Source organism: Motacilla alba, chromosome 13 (genome assembly GCF_015832195.1).
Source record: "Motacilla alba alba isolate MOTALB_02 chromosome 13, Motacilla_alba_V1.0_pri, whole genome shotgun sequence".
Lineage (NCBI taxonomy): Eukaryota > Metazoa > Chordata > Aves > Passeriformes > Motacillidae > Motacilla > Motacilla alba.
Window position 1 is genome coordinate 11,891,298 of NC_052028.1, and position 19,237 is coordinate 11,910,534.

General features: G+C 57.7%; 1 protein-coding gene across 4 annotated transcripts; it reads right to left on the minus strand.

Moving 5' to 3' along the window:
• Positions 1 to 50: 50 nt before the first annotated feature.
• TNIP1 (TNFAIP3 interacting protein 1) lies at positions 51 to 15,724 on the minus strand. Of its 4 annotated transcripts, none has more exons than XM_038150312.1 (17): positions 15,597 to 15,724; positions 8,118 to 8,288; positions 6,998 to 7,120; positions 6,612 to 6,694; positions 4,431 to 4,622; positions 4,162 to 4,256; positions 3,995 to 4,076; positions 3,666 to 3,758; positions 3,355 to 3,420; positions 3,059 to 3,190; positions 2,846 to 2,974; positions 2,406 to 2,522; positions 1,966 to 2,091; positions 1,573 to 1,653; positions 1,252 to 1,446; positions 911 to 1,001; positions 51 to 553 (listed from the first exon to the last, which is right to left on the minus strand). In XM_038150312.1, the coding sequence occupies exons 2-17, from the start codon at positions 8,248 to 8,250 to the stop codon at positions 528 to 530; spliced, it is 1,764 nt and encodes a 587-aa protein (XP_038006240.1). In that variant the 5' UTR covers positions 8,251 to 8,288; positions 15,597 to 15,724; the 3' UTR covers positions 51 to 527. The 4 variants fall into 4 exon arrangements, with proteins under 4 accessions (XP_038006240.1, XP_038006241.1, XP_038006239.1 ...); XM_038150313.1 differs by lacking the exon at positions 15,597 to 15,724 and adding an exon at positions 14,100 to 14,254 and having other exon boundaries at positions 3,666 to 3,755; XM_038150311.1 differs by lacking the exon at positions 15,597 to 15,724 and adding an exon at positions 14,100 to 14,254.
• Between the last annotated feature and the right edge of the window lie 3,513 nt (positions 15,725 to 19,237).

The window sequence follows — 19,237 nt, forward strand, 5'->3', positions numbered from 1 at the left end:
ACCCCTCCCTCTCCCCCTCCCCACACAGAGATTGCCCAGGACAAAACCAGAGAGACTCAGCCACACTTCAGTCCTTAAATAAATACGAAGACACCAACCACCCTCAGGCCGGGCCACGGCTGCGGCCAGCACCTGCCTGCGAGTGTGGGGTCTCCCACCACCGGGAGAGTCCCCGCCGTTACCCACTCCTCCAGGGGCTCTGCACTGGGGCAGCTCCTGGGAAACACTGGCTCCTCTTCCCTGAAGACCTGGCTCAGGTCTACAGCGCTGCCAGGCCAGGCCTGGCTCCTCGTGGGGAAGGGGATGGCCGCAGGGGACTGACCCCATGCTGGCTGTCACCACGATGGCACCTTCAGTCCCTCCTTCATGATATCCTTGGGGGAAGGCGCTGCTGAGCCCCCCACGTGCAGCACATGTCCTTGCACAGGCATCGGCGGCCGGAGGAAGCTCCTGGACACACACACACGGGCACACACACACACCCTACTCCTCTTCCACTGGTGTCGGAGCGTGGCCGGTCCTTGGCGTTAGGGCAATCCGGGACCTGCCTGTTCTGAGACACAAGAGAGGGGTGGCACAGGGTAAGCACAGTTCTTCATCCTCGCACAAACCCCACAGGAGGGATGCCAGCTGTGGCATGGTTGTTATCCCATTGAGCACCAATTGCCATAACTGCATGAGCTGTGTGGGCTCAGCCTGACTTTAGGTGCTGTGGGGATGCTGGCAGGGATGCAGCAGGGACCAACCCCATGGCAAAATCATCCCCTCAGCTGATGAGAGGTGGGGGCTAAGGGAAAATGGCTGCTGCCTGGAAAGCTGTGCCCCCATCTCTCCCCCGTGTGTTAAGCCTAGTGCCCCAAGCCTCAGGGTGAAGGACGGGCACCTCTGACAGGGAGGGTCTGAGCCTTACCTAAGTCCTTGGGGACTGGTTTCACCCCGGCCACTGGTTGGGCATTCTGGCTGCGAGCCATGGCACAGGGCGGGCGCCAGGGGTACTCAGGCTGTGGGAGGAGATGGAACAGAGACAGGGAATTACCTGGCATGTGAATCATGAGGCTGCATTCTGATTGACTGACAGTGTGTGAAGAGGAGAAGGAGGGAGAGGAAAGGGGCTGAGCAGTCACATGCCACCACAATATACGTGCTCAGCTCCCTGCTCTGGGACTCAGTGGCCCTGGAGGGCAGGGAGCCCCAGGCCCTCCCACATGTCACCCTCTGCCCCCCCTCCTACTGGCACAGGTGGAGTCTCACCGGGGGAAAATGGTGGAAGTTCTGTCCTTGCGTGTGCTCGCCTGGCACGGCTGGCGGGTATCGGATCTGCTGCCACTCGTCGTAGCCGTGGTACACGGGGTGAGCCATGGGGGGACTGTACTGGTACTGGTACATGGGGCAGGCTGGGCCCAGCGGCCCTGGCCCTGGCTCGGCGTGCAGCCTCTCTCCAGAAGCCTGCAAGGAGCCAGGACAGATGCTGGGGAGATCCCAAGGGCAGCCCACCACCACCCTCCCACCATCCATCACCTGCAGCCCCCAGCCCCTCTGCCCAAGGAGGGTTTCCTCCCATCCCACTCGTACCTGTTTGTGCTGTTTCAGCAGCTTCTTCAGCTTCTCCTTCTCCTCCTTCTCCCTCTGGCAGTCATCTTTGGAGGCTCGCAGCTGGGAGGAAGAGGGGTTAGTGCAGAGCTCACCCTGGCACTCCCCATCTTCATGAGTTAGGGTTGCTGAGGGAATGTCTGCACCAGTCTCCCCCCATTAGACCCCCAGGAGAGGTGCAGAAAGATGAGATGAATGAAAGGAGATTCTTTGGCAGTGACAAGCAGAAGAAAAACACCCCCTGGCCTTCCTGTCCTTCAGCCCCTACTCTTAGGTATGTACAGGGACTGTGACACTAAGGACGAGCATTTCTGAGACACATGGGGTTGACATGGGGCTCCCAGAGTGCTGCTAGTAACACCCACCGCTGCTCACCTGGTTGTTGGAGAGGACCAACTGCTTCTGCAGCTTTTCCAGCTGCTGCTTCAGCTCTTCCTTCTCCTCATTCATCCTCTCCCTGTCACTCCGTTCCCGCTGGAAGTCTTCCTCAAAAATTTTTACCTGGCAGGAAGGAAGAATGTGGGTGCACCTGGCTGAGGACAGACACCTCCCCTAAGCAACCCCATCACTTTGCTGCCATCCTTGACTCCACCAGCCATGCCAAGCCTCAGGCATATGGGCTGGCTCCATGGCCCATGGCTGTAGTTCTTCCAGATGAATGCCTGGAGAATGTTGAGCTGGGTCCCCAAGCCCCACCACCCCAGCACTGACACCTGCCCAGCTGCTGGGCTGCTGCTGGCACACAGGGCTTTGCTGTGGAAATTCAGGACATGTATTTCCTTGCCCATTCCCGGTGGCTCCGTGTGCTGCCCTACCTGCTGCTTGAGTAGCTCATTCTGGGTCAGCAGTTCCTGCTGTGGCAGCTTCCCTGCTGGCTCCATGGCAAAGATAGGTGGTGGAGAGGCTTGGACATTCAGAGCCTCTTCTAGTGCCTAAAGAAGAAGAGGAGGGAGCAGGCTCAGAGCAAATTCAATCCCAAGATGGCACTGGAGGACCTCGGGCATGTACCCAGCATGAGACGTGGCTATAACTGGGCACGGGCAAGAGGGACAACAGACCCTCCTTGAAGGGAGCAGACCCTCCTTCCTCAGAGCCCAGAGGGATGTGGTGGTGGCCGTTACACAAGTGGTGAGCCTGACACAAGTCTGCCTGAGCAAGAGTGTGTTATCAGGGTCAGTTTTGGATTTGAGAGAGGTGAAGAGACTGGAGAACATTAAAGACATTTAGCAGTGAGGGATTGTGCCCTGGCCCCTACCTTGTTCAGCCTCTGGATCTCCTTTTCCTGGTATTCCCGCTGCCTGGTGACCGGAGCCAGCTGCTCCTGCAGGAACCGCATCCTCTGCTGCAGGTCCCTCACCTCCATGGCCAGCCTCTCCTTCTCTGCCTGCAGGACCCAGGGTGGGGGGAGATCAGCCAGGGCAGGGCAACAGGGCTGGCAGCTCCCTGCCACCTTTCCCAAGGGACTCACCTCCTCTGTTTCGATCCGGGACTTGGCCAGGAGCAGCTTGCGGTCAAAATCCCGTTGCTTTTGCTCCCGCTCCGTCTCCAGCTCGGTCACTGCCCTGCGGGCCTCAGCCAGCTCCTGGTGTAGGTCTGTGACCTGCCAGGAGGGAGTGGGGGACGTTGGCCTGGAAGGAGTCACACTGGGGGAAAGGAGGCACAGGCAGCCCCCAAACCTCCCTACACCGCTTCCTCTGAGTCCGCACAGCCAGCACCCAGCAGGAATGTGCCCCTCAACACCCAGCCCTGAGCACCCAGCCCTACCTTCTGCTCGTACTTCTGCTTCATGGAGCGGAAATGCTGATCCCATTGTTTATTCACCTCCAGCAGCTGCGGGGAGAGAGGCATGGCTGAACAGGAGCCCAAATCCTGCTACGAACCAGCTGCGGTGGTCCCCAGCAGACTCCTGTCATGAAAGCACTTTGGGGACCAGCTGGATGGAGATCCCAGCTCCAGCAGTGCTTCCCTGCAGCTCTGAAGCCCTGCCCCAGTCTCTCGGTGCCATCCCAGCCCTGTGCCCACTCTGCCCACTCCCCGCCTCCTTAGTGGTGCCTCCCTCCCAGCCTGGTCCTCACCTCCCTGCGCTGGTGCTCCAGGATCTTCACCTTCTTTTCCTTGGCCTCCAGCTCTTCTCTGCCCGGCGCCTTCTCCACCATGGCCCCGCTCTGCTGGACGCGCACGGGGGGGACCCTCAGGGCTTTTGTGGAGGCTGTGCCCACGGCCGGCTAAACTCGAGCCAGTTCCCCTCCCACTGCCTCCCCCATCCCCTTGAGACCCTGAGAAGTCCTGCTGGTCACACTGGGACAAACTGGGGGCTCAATTAAAATGAGGCCATCTTTGCTGATGTGTCAGCGGGCTCCCTGCCTCCTTCCCAGCTCTCTCCAAGGAGATGCTGCCTCCTCACCTGCTGCTGCTCGGCGGCTTCCCTCTTCCCACTGTCCTGGCTGCTCAGCGTCACCATTCTCCGGAGCTCCTGGTTCTCACACCTGTGGGCAGGAAGAGATGGGTCAGCAGGAAGCAGGAAGAAGCTTCCAGGGCAGCCCTGTCCCCATCCACATAGCCCATCCTCACCTGAGCTTCTCCAGAGCCTGGTTTCTCTGCTCCAGGTCATGCTCCAGCTTGGTGCGCAGCTCCTTGTTCTCACTGTGCAGCGTCTCACACAATGTCTGGAGGGTGAACACTGGCAGTGTGAGGACCATGGCCAGCCCTGGGCCACCCACACCTCCCACCAAGCCATGCTAAGGACGTGGGTGTCCACCTCAGGGTAGGCATGAGGGGTTTGGAGGGAAAAAACACCAGGGGGAAAATCTCCATGAGGTGCCAGGCCAGCCCTCACTCACCTGCAGGAACGACGTTCTCTGCTCGTTCTTGTGCACCTTGGAGGCCAGGCGCTTGAGCTCGGAGGCCATGTAGCCCATGCGCACAAAGACCTGGTCCTTGCTGGCCTCCTTGGCACAGCCACTCAGCGTGTTCTCCAGCTGCTGCAGCTGGGGCAGCAGGTTGGCATCCTCGTTCGGTGGCTGCTCCAAGTCCTGGCAATGGGGAGGGGATCAAGCGTGGTCAGACCAATTGAAGGAGCATTGTAAAGTTCCTCTTAGGGCAGATCAACCTCACACTCCATCCAGGGCTGTGGCGGGGAGCTGGGCCAGCACCAAGACACTCTGCAGCACCTCTCAGTATGCTGAAAAACTGTGTCAGCTTTGCAAAATCTGATTCCCAGCTGCTGGATATGGCACACTGAGTCCCCGGGTGGAGGAGGACATGGCAGCAGTTCATGGATTCCCTGTGCCCCTTGGCAGTCTGAGCAGAACACACTCTCAAATCGCTGACAGCAATGGAGGCATCTCCACCGTTGGTCTCCTCCACCTGAGCTCTCCCCATCTGCACCAAGACTAAAAATCCCAGCTCCTGAGACCGTCCTCCCTACGTACAGCCTGGTCTGTGCTGGAAGAGGTGGTGGTCTTACCCCAAGTCCCATGCTCTCCTTCTACCTGTCCTACTTCCGTGCTCCCTGCTGCTGTGGCATGCCAGGCACCAGGAACCTGAGCCCTTTGGCAGGTGACAGCCAAACGGATGATGCACCGGATTTAAACAGCAGCTGGGAAAGCCCAGGTCAGGGCACACCCACCAGTGTCAGGGTGTACCCTGCCCATGGGGAGTGTCCCCAGGAGGTTTATGCTCCTCTGGTGTGGTTGGTTAACTCCTCCATAGCCTAGGAGGTGCTACTGGCACAGCAGCTGGCACACATGGCACTGCTGGGAGGAGCTGGGGATGTGGCACACCTATGCCTGCTCCACTCCCAGTCCCGCTGACTCACCTGCTGCCTGTGGGAATGCCCCAGATTGCACCACAGGGCAGCCCAGTGTGTCCCCAGCACCCTGACCCCGGAGTTTACAGCCCCAAACCTACTGTGGGAGGGTGTGTGTGGGGCACAGCACAGCCAGCTCCTCCCACCCACGTCTGCTGGCAAGGGAGGCAGTGAGGACCCAAGCTGGGAGAACCCAGATGTGAGCACACGACTTGGACTCGGCTCAGGCACCAGCAGCTGGTGGCCAAGCAGATCCCATTCTGTTCTCCATCACCTCACAGCTGCGCCCCAGGAGCGCCCAGTAAGAACCAACCCCTCCAAGAGTCTCTGTGGGCAAAGAGAACAGGATGTGCAATGAGAGCATGTCCTCTTACTGGTGCCAGCTGATGTTCATTGCCTTTGGGCTCCCCATCCTTTCTCCCCTCCATTCCAGCACATGAAAAAACCAGAGCAGGACAGGACGGGGCAATGACAGTCAGGAGGGCATTCAGGTGGCAGCAAACGGAGCACACAGAGGTGCTTTGGCTAGGGCAGACCCTGTCAGGGCTTGGAGACCTGGTCCTCCCACCCAGTGTAAGCACCAGCAGAACATCAGAGCATTACTCACAGCTACCTGGGCTGTCACAGCTCTTCCTGTCACTGTCGTGTGGCATCTGCAGACATTGGTGTCCCCATGTGGCTGGGGCTGCATCACTGGCCCCTCACCCAGGCCCAGCCAGGCCAGTTGTGTTTGGGGGAGAACCCTTGCCCAGTTTATCCCTCCTCTGTGCCTTGCCCAAGGGCTTCCTTGACATGGGTTAGCCAGCCCTGCTGGTGCCTGCCTGGGCACGGAGCTGAAGCCCTGCACACCCCCAAACCCCTGACACTGGCTCAACTCCCTTCCTGCCAACACCAAATCCTGCAGGCACCAGGACCACTCACTGCTCTTCTGGGGAAACCCCTGCCCTTCGATGGCAACAATCTCAAACTCTGAGGAGGATCCCTGCAAGGGGAGGCAGCCAGGTCACAGCTCCCCAGGGAATGGAATGACAGCCCAAGATGCCCATTACACAAAGAGAGGGACCACCAGGAGTACAGCAGGGGAGCTGACCCCTCCTTTCAGGTTCATCCCTGTTTCTAGAGGCTAAAGGCTTCCTCCTTTTGCTTTAATTCGATGGACAGTGCCTCCCTCTCCAGCCATGCCAGCACCAGCTTCCACACTCAGCAGACTCACACTGGGAGGTGATTTCCGTGCTTCCACGTCCGGCTGGGCACTGCCTGGGGCTGCCCGTGCAAAGCTGGGATCGGGGCCGACGGCTGCGGAGAGGGAGAGGATGCAGCCATGAGCCTTTTGGAGAGCAGGGCCTGTCTCCACCTGGCACAGGCATGCAGACAGCAGACCCCTGCAAGGTCAGGCACTGATGGATCATTTCTACCCCGCTTACAGGGAGACAGAAACCTCCTTTTAGAAGGGAGGATGGCAGTGGTTTGATACACTGCAGAGATGACATGGCTGCAGGGGACCTTCATTAAAGTCTCTTGCACAGCCTTTCCCTTCCCCTAAGCTCAGGATTCTGAGCCATCAGGTTATTCCTTCCCCATGAGCCTCGTATCTCCTACCTCCAGTTTCCACCAAGTCCTCCAAGGAAGATGATCCAATCAGCATTTTATTGTCCTTCACAAGGTCCTCTGCCTTCTGCCGCAGCTTGGATGCCTCGACCTGGGACTCCTCCAGAAGCTCTCCTGTTGTGGGCAACAGAAGGATGCTCAGCCTCCTTCCCCCAGGGCCTGCCCTGTAGTAGCCCCATCCACCAGCACCAAAACGCCGTCTGTCTGGAGCAGTACCCAGAATAGTCCTTCTTCATCTGGAAACAACTATTCTGGGATAAATCCAACGGCAAAGCTGGATCAGCAGCTCACTGGTTTCAGAGATCCTCATGCTGACACATAGAGGACTGGTTACAGGAGGCAGAAGGCACCACTGTGGCTCTCCTTTGCTTCCAAGAAGAAACAAATTTAAGCCTGGGTGGTGGACTTACAGGTCCAACCTCCCCGCTTCGGGGTCTGCCATGAACAACGCAATCCTCCCCCAGTGAGGGGGGGCTGCTGTCACACCAGTGAGTCCCCGTCCCAGGTAAGGGCATGGTGACATAACAGGAATCACGAGGCAGGTGGAAATTCGGCTGCAGAAGCAGGACTCAAAGGAGGAAGCTGGCTCACGAGACAGAAAGCAAAACTGGGGGTGGGAACGGGGGAAGGCTGACAAGGAGAAGAAAGAGGGTGGCACAACTCAGCTGGAACATTTCAACACTGGCATGTTCCTGCTGCTGCAGGGAGCACTCAACAGTCGTTTCCTTGAGAAACACCTGGGAAAAGCCCCTGGCCCAACAGGGTTTGCAGGAGGTGGGGATTTTCATCAAAAGCAGAACTGGTCCCAGCACCCATGAACTCCAAGGAGTTGTCCTTGCTTCAGCACTTGTCTTTTCTTTCCAGCCATTTATTCCACCATGAAACACCCCAGAAGTTCAGCAAAATTCTTGCTCCCTCTGCATCGCCATGTGAAAAAGCTCAGACATCCTGCTCAACCCTCCAGGACAGGGAGAGCTCTGCTGCTGCCCCAGTGCCAAGACCCCCAGCTTCTACAGCACCCTTCCTCAACCAACCAAGCAAGCCCTGGCTTTGTGGGCACAGGCTGGGCTGCCCCAAAGGCAAATCTCATCCCCCTGGCATGCAGCATTACCGATAGACTTGATCCCTTGCATCTTCTCCTTCAGCCGGGCGTTCTCCTCCACCAGCCGCTCCAAGGCCGTGGATCCATTCTCCTCTGAGCCCCCACCGGGGTCATAGATATGATAAGGTCCTCTCCCTTCCATGCCTGCTGTTCAGTCGCCTACCTCCCAGCCAGGCATCCCTGCAAGGCAATGGAGCACGGTGTCACCTTTCTCTAGCTCCAGCTGGTGCCACAGACCCCTGGTCCCAGCTGTACGGGGGTCTAGGGTGCAGTGCTGGTGCCTCGCTGCTCGCCGGCCAGCCAGCAAGTGACCCAGGTGAAGGCACTTCCCCCTCCAGCCACTTCCCTCTCCAGCCACGTTTTGGGGCAAACGTGTGGGGTGACTCACAGCCATGAGAACTGTCACACGAGCAGGCATCACCAGCAGCCCCACTTGGGGATGGCTCTCACCCATGCAGGGCACTGGAGTCACAGAGAAGGCTGCAACCCCTGGCTGCTGCATGCCAGGAGAGATGGAGATGCAGCTCAGCAGCATTCACCCACACCAGAGCAAGCCTGGGTGCTGTCACCAGGGCATCCTGCTCAACACATGGTACTTCTGGGGTGCGTGAAGGCTTGTCAGGGGCTGTCTGGGGACAGGCAGTGTCTGCAACTCCAAAAGCCTTAACCAGCAGCTGAGGGAAGGTTTGGGCAGTATAGGGGGATGAGCCCCAGGAGCCAGGCAGTGACCTACCCTGTCCTTCTGCTCAGCCAGAAAAACTGGCTGCCAGCAGCATGGCTTCCTGAATTGGGCACAGGAAAATCCGGGCATGTGCCAGGCTGGGAGCAAAGCCCAAGGAGACAAAACACCCGCAAGCAGGATGCTAATTGCTTTTCCAAACCCTAGCACTTGTGGGTGGCCTAAGGCCTCCCCCTTGCTGAAGTCTGGCCTGAGGATAGCTGGGCAGGATCCTGGCTCCAGGTCTCACCCATCTCCTGGGGGGATAAAGCAGCAGCTGTGAATCACAGCACAGCTCATCAGAACTATCCCCCCTGAGGCCAGCTTGTCAGGACACGGAGCAGAGCAGCAGCTGAGAAGGTGCTGGTGCCAGCTGAAGCTGGGATGCTGCCTGGGGGCACAACAGGAGCACCCCAAAGTGCTCTTCTCCCAGCCAAGACAGCTGGTGAGCAGGAGAAGGCTGAGAGGAGGCATTTAGAAAGGGGAAGGGGGTAGTCTGTACCCGAAACTGTCTCAACCTCAGACTAATGCTGATGCCTCGAGTGATCCAGGCTGATCTCCAGTTTGGATGACCTGCCTGCTGGGGAGCGGCAGGGACTTTCCAGATGACAACTGTCACCTGGCAGCATCCACAACTGGAACAGCAATTAACGCCTGCCTCAGCGACAGGGAATTAGGCCTGGCCTCAGCAGCACTCTGCTTCTGGGAGATGCACTGGGGCCTCTCATCATCCTCCTGCTCTGTGAGTGCTGCCAAGCCCTCCATTGTCTCTGGCCCCTTTATGGGGAGCCAGTGACCCCATCCCAAGCAGCTGGAAGTGCCACTGGGAGCTGCCCAGCTGTGGTGGTGTGGGGTGAGCTGAGGAGAGGCTATTCCTGGAGCCCAGAGCAGCTGACAGGAAGCTGTGGAAGAGGCAGGGCCATTTCTGAGCTGTGGCTCCCAGCGATGGCAGCACTGTCACAGCCAGCCTTAAACAGAGGGCAGGTTTGGATTAGGCATTAGGGAGAGATTCTTCACTGTGAGGGGCTGAGGCACCAGAACAGGCTGCCCAGAGCAGCTGTGGATGCTCCATCCCTAGAAGTGATCAGGGCTGGGTTGGATGAGCCCAGCACGTAGCCCAGTGGGACCCTTGTGGCTGGGAAATGCCATCACCTGTGCCCACGCTACCTGCCTGGCCAGCCTGGCAGAGGATGGGGACAGTGTCACAGGCTGGCTGGGGACCTGAGCCTGCTTCTCACTGCTGTCCAGTCACCATATGCTGCTCCAGACCTGGGGCTCTGAGAGGAGCTGGGTACCAAACCCACCCTGCAGTGACCATCTGTGGGGCATCTGCATCCTCCACCAGGATGAGCCCAGGTGTGTGTCAGGGAGGGTAGGAAGAGGAGGAAGAAGAGGGAAGAGCTGCCCTCTCCTGTGGTACCATCTCCCCATGTGGCCTGGAAGCAGCCTGAAATATCAGTCCTCATTCTCTTAATGTCAGACCCCAAACCTGGAGGTTTTCTGCCTTGTCCCATAGCACAAGGGAGGTACCTGTCCCTGTGCACCCCTGCAGGAATCCCTCAGAGTCCAGCTGCACTGACCACCCTGCCAAACAGCAGAGCTCACTCACAGTGATCCCATATTCTCCCAGCTGGATGGAGCCACTGCAAGCCTCTGAAATTCCCTGTTCTCAAGATTCTATCAAGAACTTTTCTACTCGAGGTCTGTACCCTACCAGGGAGATTGCAGCAAAGGGATCACAGGAGCTGCTTTCAAATAACAGCTGTGGAGAGGAACTGGACTATCTCCAGCTGACCGAAGCACAGACGAGGCACAAATTCACAGCAAACAATAGCCAGCAAGAGGGAGGGGTTTCCACAGCATTCCAGGCCATCACTGGGGACAGGGTGGGTTTTCCTGGAGTGGAGACACAGTCCAATTTCTGCAAGGCGCTGCTGAAACACAGAGGTCACCCTGGGGACCAGAGACCAAGTCACTGAACCCAGTCTTGGTGTGTTGTGTTTTTTTTCCTTAAGAGTTCTGACAGGTGAGACTTACAGTGAAAAATCTCATTTCAATAAAAACAAGAGGGGAGGAGAGAGAGGACCATACACCAGCACCTAGCGGCGGTTAGATACGCAAAGAAAACACGACTACCACAAACTCCAGCAGAAACCACCAAACCACCAGAAAACACTTCCCTCTTTGCCAGTCAACAGTTCCTAAGGTGATCTGACAATATTTCACAGCCCTGGGGCCTGAGGGCCAGGCTTAGACCGTGGCTGCCCGGCCGCAGCTCGCTGGCTCCGTGCCCAGCCATTGTCAGAGATTGTCAGACGGGCACCTGTGGGTGCTGCTGGTTCCATGCAGGACACCAAGACCTTTAGGTAGCAAATTTTTATGGCAACTCAGCAAAAGGAAAGAATGAGTGGGCAGAGGAGACTCATGGGCAAAGATGAAAGCAGAGTGGTGTTTAAATAGCTGTGCTGTGGCTTGGGAGTGAGCGGGAGCTGTCACTGCTGTCACCCAGAACAGCACGCAGCACTGCCACAGCCATCACTGCACCAGCCACGCAGAAGTGACAGAAAGATGTGATTCCTACTTTAAAATTACTGAATGCTGAAGATACCAAGGCTTAGGATGTGAAGCCTGTGCAGGAGGGGGCTGGCACTGCTGGGGGTTTGCTTTGGGCAGTGACCCCAGGTGGGGAGCAGCCTCTCAGAGCCTGGCAGCCCTTCAATTCCCATCCTGTGATGGGAACCCCCTAAGGAGAAGGGGTTTTTCCTTACTCCAGTGCACAACATTCATAGGAAGCCTCCTCCGCACCAGGATCACAGGAGGTGAAAGCAAATCCCTGCAGGCTGCCAGCATAATTTTCCCATGACTGGGGCTGCTGGGTCCCCAGCGTGCCTCCTCAGAGGGAAAGCAAAAGCCACTGGGACACCATGGAGTGATTTCTTTTTGTTTGTTTCTTTGTTTCATCATTTTACTTGAAAACACTGTAGCCCCCAGATTGGTTTTCTTCTACACATGGCTCCAGCAGCCTCCCAGACAAGGGAAAACCATTCCTGAACTACTGGACTGGTCTTATTTGCAGGAAAGCAAAAGCTGAGTTTGCTTTAGGAGGCAGCAGTAATGAGACTTTTTGGGCACTGCAGTCCACTGGGCTGGGAGTAATAAAAGAAGAGGAAAGCAGGCATTGCAAGGCTCAGGTCTCAAAGGCAAAGGTCTGAACCTCCTCTTGCAGTGTGCTCCTTTCCAGCCAGTTTAGCCACAAAGAGAGGGGGGAAAAAGCAAGAGCCCTACCCAAAACACAGCAGGTATTAAAGATGTCCCCCAGCCAGAAATGCCACTCTTGCCTCAAAAACCCACCTTCCAGAGAGGCTTCATGAAACAAGCTGCTTCTGATGAGGCTGCTCACAAAGAAAATAAAGCATTTCCCTGGGTCTGCCAGGTTTACAAACACAGCTAACCACACACAGCTGCAGGGCTCCTCGGGATGGGCTCAAGCTTCTACGCAGGCAGGACATGCAGCCAGGCATGGTGGTGGTGCTCTCCTGGCAGCACAGGGCGGGGATTTATGCAAGACCCTGTCTTCTGCTGCAAAGACATCTGGCTCATCCTGCCTGCTCCACTTCTCCCTGCAGAGCTCAGCAGCATCATGGCTGCTTGTCACAGCACTCCAAAGCAGAACAAGCACAGCCACCCCTTTCCTTGTAGCCTTTTCCTTGCTTCCAAGCTACTCTGTCCAGCTTGGTGCGCTTCAGCCAGCAACAACCAAGCTGACAGGTGACAGCAGATAGTGGCACCACAAAGCTACACCAGCAAAGTGCCACCCAAAGTGCAAGAACTGCTGCTTTAAAACAAAATCTGCAATGCCACAGGAGTAGATGGTTCGGTTTCCTCCACCCACGAGAGTTTTGTACCAGCTGCTAGCAAGCAACAACCCACGGCCCTGTGCTAAATAGGTCTGCCTGGCGTAGGTCGGGCTGAAAGGGCGTCGTGGGATTTCTTGCAAAACCAGGAGCGATGCCAAAGGCAGCAAAAAGCCTCTCCTGTTTTCTTCTTGCTTACTTCACCTCACCACAGAAACAGCTCTCAAGGACGTGCCTCGTTGGAGCCTTCCTGTCTCCAGAATTCACCCCAGTGCCCAAAGTCCAGTCTCCAGAATGCTTCAGCTGACGGCACTCTCCATGAAATGTGCACTCTAAAAAAGCTTGCGGCAGCAGAACAGCTCCCATTCCCCCAGCTAGTGGGAATAACCCACCCAAGTGATGGGAATAACCTGCTCAAGGGAAAAGGCTGCGTTTGACTTCTTGATACAGGGGGCAACCTGTGTGCCAGGGACACAGGAACAGGATAGCCAGATCTCTGAGACGATGCAGATCCCCATGAGTCCCATCTGGAGCTACTCTCACCCAAAAGCAGCAGTGACAGGCAGCATATTTTCTGGTTTTTTTTCCTCTCTGCCCTCCGTGAGGGTCTTGAATGGAATTGAGGGAGAGGAATGGAATTGAGGGAGTGGAAAGGGGGAGACAAGCTGTGCCTCCTTCCCAACCGAGGGAAGGACGCTGCCATCCCTAGTCCAGCTGTTCGAACCTCTGGATCAGCATCCGATGCGGACACACACGGTCGGACCAGAGGGAAGAAGTCCAAGGGAAAGGAACACAGCACGGACAGGAGGGTCCTTGAGGCCGTGGCCGCCGCAGCTCCCCGGAGGTGGCCGCGGACCGGCCCTGCCCGGGGGGGATCGCAAACCAGGGACACGGGGAGGCAGAGGCGTGGGCCCGGGGAAACGCCGGGGTTGTGCAAGGCGGGGCGAGGGAGGAGCGGGGCCGGGCACGGCGGGGCCGCCCCGGGGCACCAGGACCGCCCGGGGGGCCGAGGGACCCCCCCCGCACCCAGTGAGCCTCCTCCTCTCCCCCCGGGCACCGCCGGCAGCACGGACACCCCGCGTGTCCCCCGCGGGGGGCGGCGGCAGCCCCCGCCCCGCCCGGAGAGGGGAAACTGAGGCACGGCACGATTACCGCGACAGCCCGCGACACCGGGCGGCTCCGGGACGAATCCCCGGGGGACGGCGCGGCCCCGGCCCCTTCCAGGATCTCACCCCGACCACCCGAGCGGCCCGAGAACCGGCGAGATCCGGGCAACGCGCAGCCCCGATGCCGGCACTTCCCTCCGGGCCGGGCCCCTTCCCTGAGGCGGCGCGACCCCGGTGCCCGTAAAGACCCCGGTGCCCCGGGCAGGGCTCCTGTCCGCGAGGGCGGCAGGGCCCCGCAGCGCTCCGAGCTCACCTGCCGTGCGCCCCGCGGCGGGGCCGCCGCCCGGATCGCGGCCGGGGTCGGGATCGGGGTCGGGATCGGGGTCGGGGGTCTCGCTCCGGGTCCCGCCGCTCCGCCGCCAGCGCCGGGGCTGGTTCCGCCCCCGGGAAATTCCCAGCCTGACTGACGGGCGGCGCAGCCAATGGGCGCGCGGCGGGGGCTATATAGGGGAGGGCGGGGGAGCGGCTGGGGATGGTGCCCGTCATGGCGGAGCCGCCTTCTCCATGTCCTGTGGGTTCCCTGGGGCTGCACGGGGGTCCCGCCCGGCTTAGTGGGGCTTTGAGGGTCGGCACCAGCCGGCCTGCGCCTTCTTTCCACGGGAGGTTGCGCTGGTAGGGGAGCGGCGAGGCCGAGCCCTGCAGCGGCTCCCCCGGCTGGTGCAGACACAAAATGGCGGGGCCGAGGGGGCTCCTCGTGTGCCCCCTCCATGGCTGAGGGGAGGCTGTGCTGAAGCGCTCCGATGGCCGCGGCCCCGGGAAGGAGGAGGGTGGTGCTGCCGGCTGGCCGAGGCTGACGTTCCTCTGAGGCACAGAGAATTCCCCACCGAGCCTCCAGGTTAATGTTAAATGAGGGAATTCCACCCTCGAAGCGGAGCGTGTATTCCAGGGATCCTTTAGCTCTGTGCTGCTGCTGCAGTTGTGCCGTGGTGAAGCGCCGAAATCAGCCAGAGGGGCACCAAGCACAGGGAACATCTCGGTTCACTCTGCTCTTCGGGACTCGCTCAACAGCTCCCTGATTTTCTTTCTTCTGTTGGTTTTGCCACAAGGAGAAGGTGGTGGGTTTTTATTAAATATATGTGTAAATAAAAGCCGTGAACCAGGAGTGAAGAAATCCCGCCTGTAAGAAGCTGTGTTGCTCTTTGCCTGGACTCCAGACGTGTCCTCCTTAGGTGACCTGGTGCTGGGTTCATCAGGGTCCCTTACTGGAGATTGAGCTGTTTCCAGCTGCCCCAGTCCTGGTTTCTTACTCAGCTGTATTCACACAGCTCCACCACTTCTTGGGAATTTGATGGTTTTGGGTTGTAAAAATTAAAACCCCAGAAACTCCTTTTCCTGACTGCCCTTCACTGGCAGCAGAACGTCAGCCTGGCTGGGTTAGGAGAGCTCGACCCCAATGGGCTCTTTGTGCTTGTGTCTGAAGTCTCAGCTGGGGATGAGAGAGCAGGACCCCACACATGCCCAACATCTTCCCTTTTGTTCCCTGCAAATTTTATTTTACACCAACGAGAGGCCCAGTGCTGTTCTGTAAACCCTCAGAAAACCTGTCTTCAAAGCTAAATGCAGTCCCACCGAACCAGAAAACACCTTGTCTATAAATTAATGCCTCAACCTGCATGAAATAACAAAACCCTGCTTATTTCTCCTGGGAGCAAAAGGGGTGGCTTGGTTTTGCAGCGCCCCAAAAGCTGCCTGCCTTCCCCTCACTCCATCGCGGGAACTCTCGCACCGAAAAAATCATCGTGCTACTCACCCGGCTGGGTCCTGGAGGGGCTGGGGGAGGGAGAGCCCTTCAGAGCAGGAGCTCTGTGCCTGCGATCCCCAAATGCAGGAAGGCTGGCCCAGCTGAGCTTACTTTTAGGCATGGAGAAGGGGAATTCCCCATGATGGAGGTCCCAGACAGCCTCTGTGTGGTTTTGATAGGGAGCCAGGCACCACTTAAAGGGCTCTCCTGTGCTGTTCCTCCCAGGGGCCCTTCGTGTCAGGTATTAGTCAGCAAAAAGAGGAGGGGGGGAGCTGTCGTAGAGGCTGTGATTCACTTTTGGACAACTGGAGAGCCTCGTTACATCATTTTCCTTGCCTGGTTTCTGGGCAACTTCACTGGGATTGCAAATGTGCTTTTCCTCAGAGAAACTGCTGCATCTGGCAAGAGGCATTGTTGTTCCACGTGTATTTCCATCTTATCCTTGTCCTTATCTGAGTCAGAACAGGATGCAACTTCCTGAGGGAGCAGGGAACAGCTGGGTCTGTTGATGGAGGTGCACAGGTGATGGTTTTCCTGGGTTGCAGAGAATCCCTGGAAACCATCCACCAGGAGGACTGGCGGTCAGAACCAAGGCTGGAGCCAGCTGGTGCTGGAATAAACACCAAAGCTTTAAATGTTTCTGTTTTATAGAGGCTGATTCCAGCTCCCCAGCTCCTTGCCAGCAGGTACAGTTGTACCTGGCAGGGTGTTTGGTCTACACTTGCCAGGTGTGAACTGCAAGGCCTGAAGAGGGCCCGGCTTTAGTCCATGTGGTTTGGGTGGCAGGAGTGTGAGTGCTGGGCAGGAGGGTGAGGAGCTGTGGGTCTGGGGTCTGCCTGCACCTGGGAACCTGTGGATGGCACGGCCTCACTCGGCACCTCTCCACCTCTCTAGCCAGCTGCTCTTTGTGTTTTTACCTGAGGTTGCCAGCTCACGCTGGCCCGAACGCCAGCATGAATTTCACTATGAAAATGAAAGGCTTTTGGTCCTGCTGGTCCTTCCTCATTCCTTTGGTCCCACCGTGCTCCCAGGGGAGAAGACTCCCCTGATGGCAGCTGTGGTTTATGAGCACGCCTGTGTGGTTCTGAGGGTGTGTTCACAGCTGACACGTTGACACACTAGGGGTTTTTTTTTGGTACAGAGACTTGGGTTCAGCACCTTCAGTTGCAGCCTACTGATGTGAACATGCCCTGATTGCTGCTGTGCTGTGGGAAATGGGCTGAGAAGGAGCACAGGCTGTGGATGGGGGCCGGTGGAACTCCCCTGTCCTCAGGTCCTGCTTGTCTCAGATCAAGTCTGGCTTCCTTCAAGTTGATCCCACTCCGGCGTGAGCAGGGTGGGGCAAGTGATGTGAATTCAAAGTGGCATTGGCCCAACAGCTCTTATTGACCAAAAAATCCCCCTGCTCTCTGCTGCTGGGCAAACAGAGCTCACTTGAACCCTGACGGGGCAATGGGGCCAGGCAGGACCCGGCTGCCGTGGGTGGCTGTGCCTGGAGCTGGCCCTGGAGCAAGGTGGGAGCAGAGCAGGCAGTGGATGCAGCTGGTTTGGCCCAGCATTCCAGGGCTCAGCTCTGCAGGGGGCTGCTGATGGATCCCTCTCAGCATCAGCCGCTGGTAGCTGCTGTTTGTGCAGTGCTGGTGGGATATGTCCCGATGCTCCGGCAGCGAAAGGAAGCAGGAGGCCGACAGTGACGCTGTGAGAGTGGGGAGGAAGCTCTGGCTGCAGGAGGGGATTTCCAGAACATTGTGATCTGCTGCTTATGCAAATCAGAAACTCAAATTAACCTGGCAGGATGGGAGGGCTCTGGGATGGAGGGCAAGGGAGAGGCAGGGGAGGGAGCCTGGGATAGTTGGCTGCTGGGAGGACAGAAGGGAGTGTGGAAGGGATCAAGACAGGAGAGAGGGGAGGTATTGGGGAACATTCCTGCTCCACCGAGCCTCTGCAGTACCCTGCCTTCACGGGGGGCTGGATCACACCCTGGCTTTCCAGGAATGCTGGGCTGCTTTACCATCTCACTGGATGAGGGCTCCCTTCTTCCTCTGCCTCTGGCACGTGAGGCCAGACTCAGCGTCACCCATTTCACAGGAGATCACCACCTCCTGCCATCCTCTCTCTCCTTCACAGCCAGCAGGGATGGGTTGTGGTGGGACCTGGTGCAGTCCCATAGTGGGGCCAAAAACTGTGGGAACCACATCTGGGATTGCTCAGAGGATTTCCTTGAATGACTTAAGCTTTGAATAATTTGGAATCTCATTGTACAAAATCAGCAATAGGCACAGAGGGGATTTTCCCCTCTTCCTCTCTCCCCAGGCCGTGTCTCATCCAGTTGCAATGCCTGAGGACAGGGCTCAGCAGCAGTCATCATGTCCTGTAGAGCTGCTCCAGAGATATGGGAACAGTCCTGGAGAGCTCAGCTGTTTCCCCAGCCCCAGCTCACCACCTCCCAAGGCTGAAGGCTGCGTTTCTCCCTTCAGAGGAAGGTGGGATGGAAGTGGCTCACATTGTTTTAAGGATTTAGGCCAGCATCCCATCTGCCTCTGTGGCTCCTCCTCTCCAGGGGCTGGCAGCAGAGAGGATCGACGGTGGCTGACTCAGAGCAGAGGTCCGGCCCTCTCTGCGCAGCACACATGGGCTCGTGGGGTTTTCTGGATGTTGCAACCTGTGAAATCTGGCCTTGGCTTTGCCTGGAAGCGAGCCCTTGCCCCCGACATTGCTGGTCAATGTGCAAAGTGTAAATCCCAGGCTCTTCCCTGCAGTACCCCTGAAAGCTAATGCGTGGATGGCTAGCACAGACCTGCCTCCAGCCCTTACCCTGCTGACAGCCTTGCTGATTTTTCCTCCTTCCTTTCTTAGCCTTCCTTAAAATGCTCACCTCCTTGTTGATCTCAGAGGTTAGGCATGAGATTTGTCACCAGCTGCCCTCAGATTGGGTGGGTTGGAGCCAGTGCAGGGAGCAGAGGTGTTTCCATGGACAGTGGTGCTATAAAGTGTATTTTCTCTGGAGACTGGCGTGCTACAGGGATGGGGATGAAGCTGCTTTATGAGTGAGTCCCAGAGGCCATGCTAGTGCTTCCCAAGATCCCATCACCCTCTTGGCATTGCCTTAGGATAGGTAGCTCTGCTGAGCTCAGGGCAGTTTGTGGTTCTTTGTAGGGCAGACCCAACCCCAGCATGGGGCAGGTGCTGAAATAGCCCGTGCTCACATGGGGTATTGACTGTGCTGAGTATTTGCAGCAATTAAAATACCACCGGCTGTTTTCTGCTCCAGCTGAAACAGCAGCTGCTGCAGGAGATGGATTATTATGGCACTGGAGCAAGACAAAGGATTTTTGGCTGCAGGATTTTTTCAGAAGAGGGAGTTCCTCAAGGAGGAAACCCAATCTCTCTCTCCCTTCCTGTGCCCGAACATTATGTGACTCTGCTATCTTGTCTGCATTGTAGGAGCAGCCTGCAGCAGGAACCAGGGAAATTCCTGGCCTTGGGAACAGTGTGCTCTGGTCAGCCAGTCCTCCTGGTGGTGGCATCACCCTGAGCTGGGCTGGGGACTGGCCCTGAGGGGCTGACTTGTGGTCCTGTGCCACTCCGAGACATGCAGGCTGGGGGTGGTGAATGGCCCTGGCCATTGGCGTATAGCAAACAGCCAGAAA

Excerpts from the sequence above, each read along its gene's own strand:
- TNIP1 (XM_038150312.1), bottom strand. The coding sequence starts at position 8,250 with ATGGAAGGGAGAGGACCTTATCATATCTATGACCCCGGTGGGGGCTCA. Across the intron at positions 7,121-8,117 it reads GCAAGGGATCAAGTCTATCG|GAGAGCTTCTGGAGGAGTCC; the intron begins GTAATGCTGCAT and ends TGCCCACAACAG. Across the intron at positions 6,695-6,997 it reads GGACTTGGTGGAAACTGGAG|CCGTCGGCCCCGATCCCAGC; the intron begins GTAGGAGATACG and ends CCCTCTCCGCAG.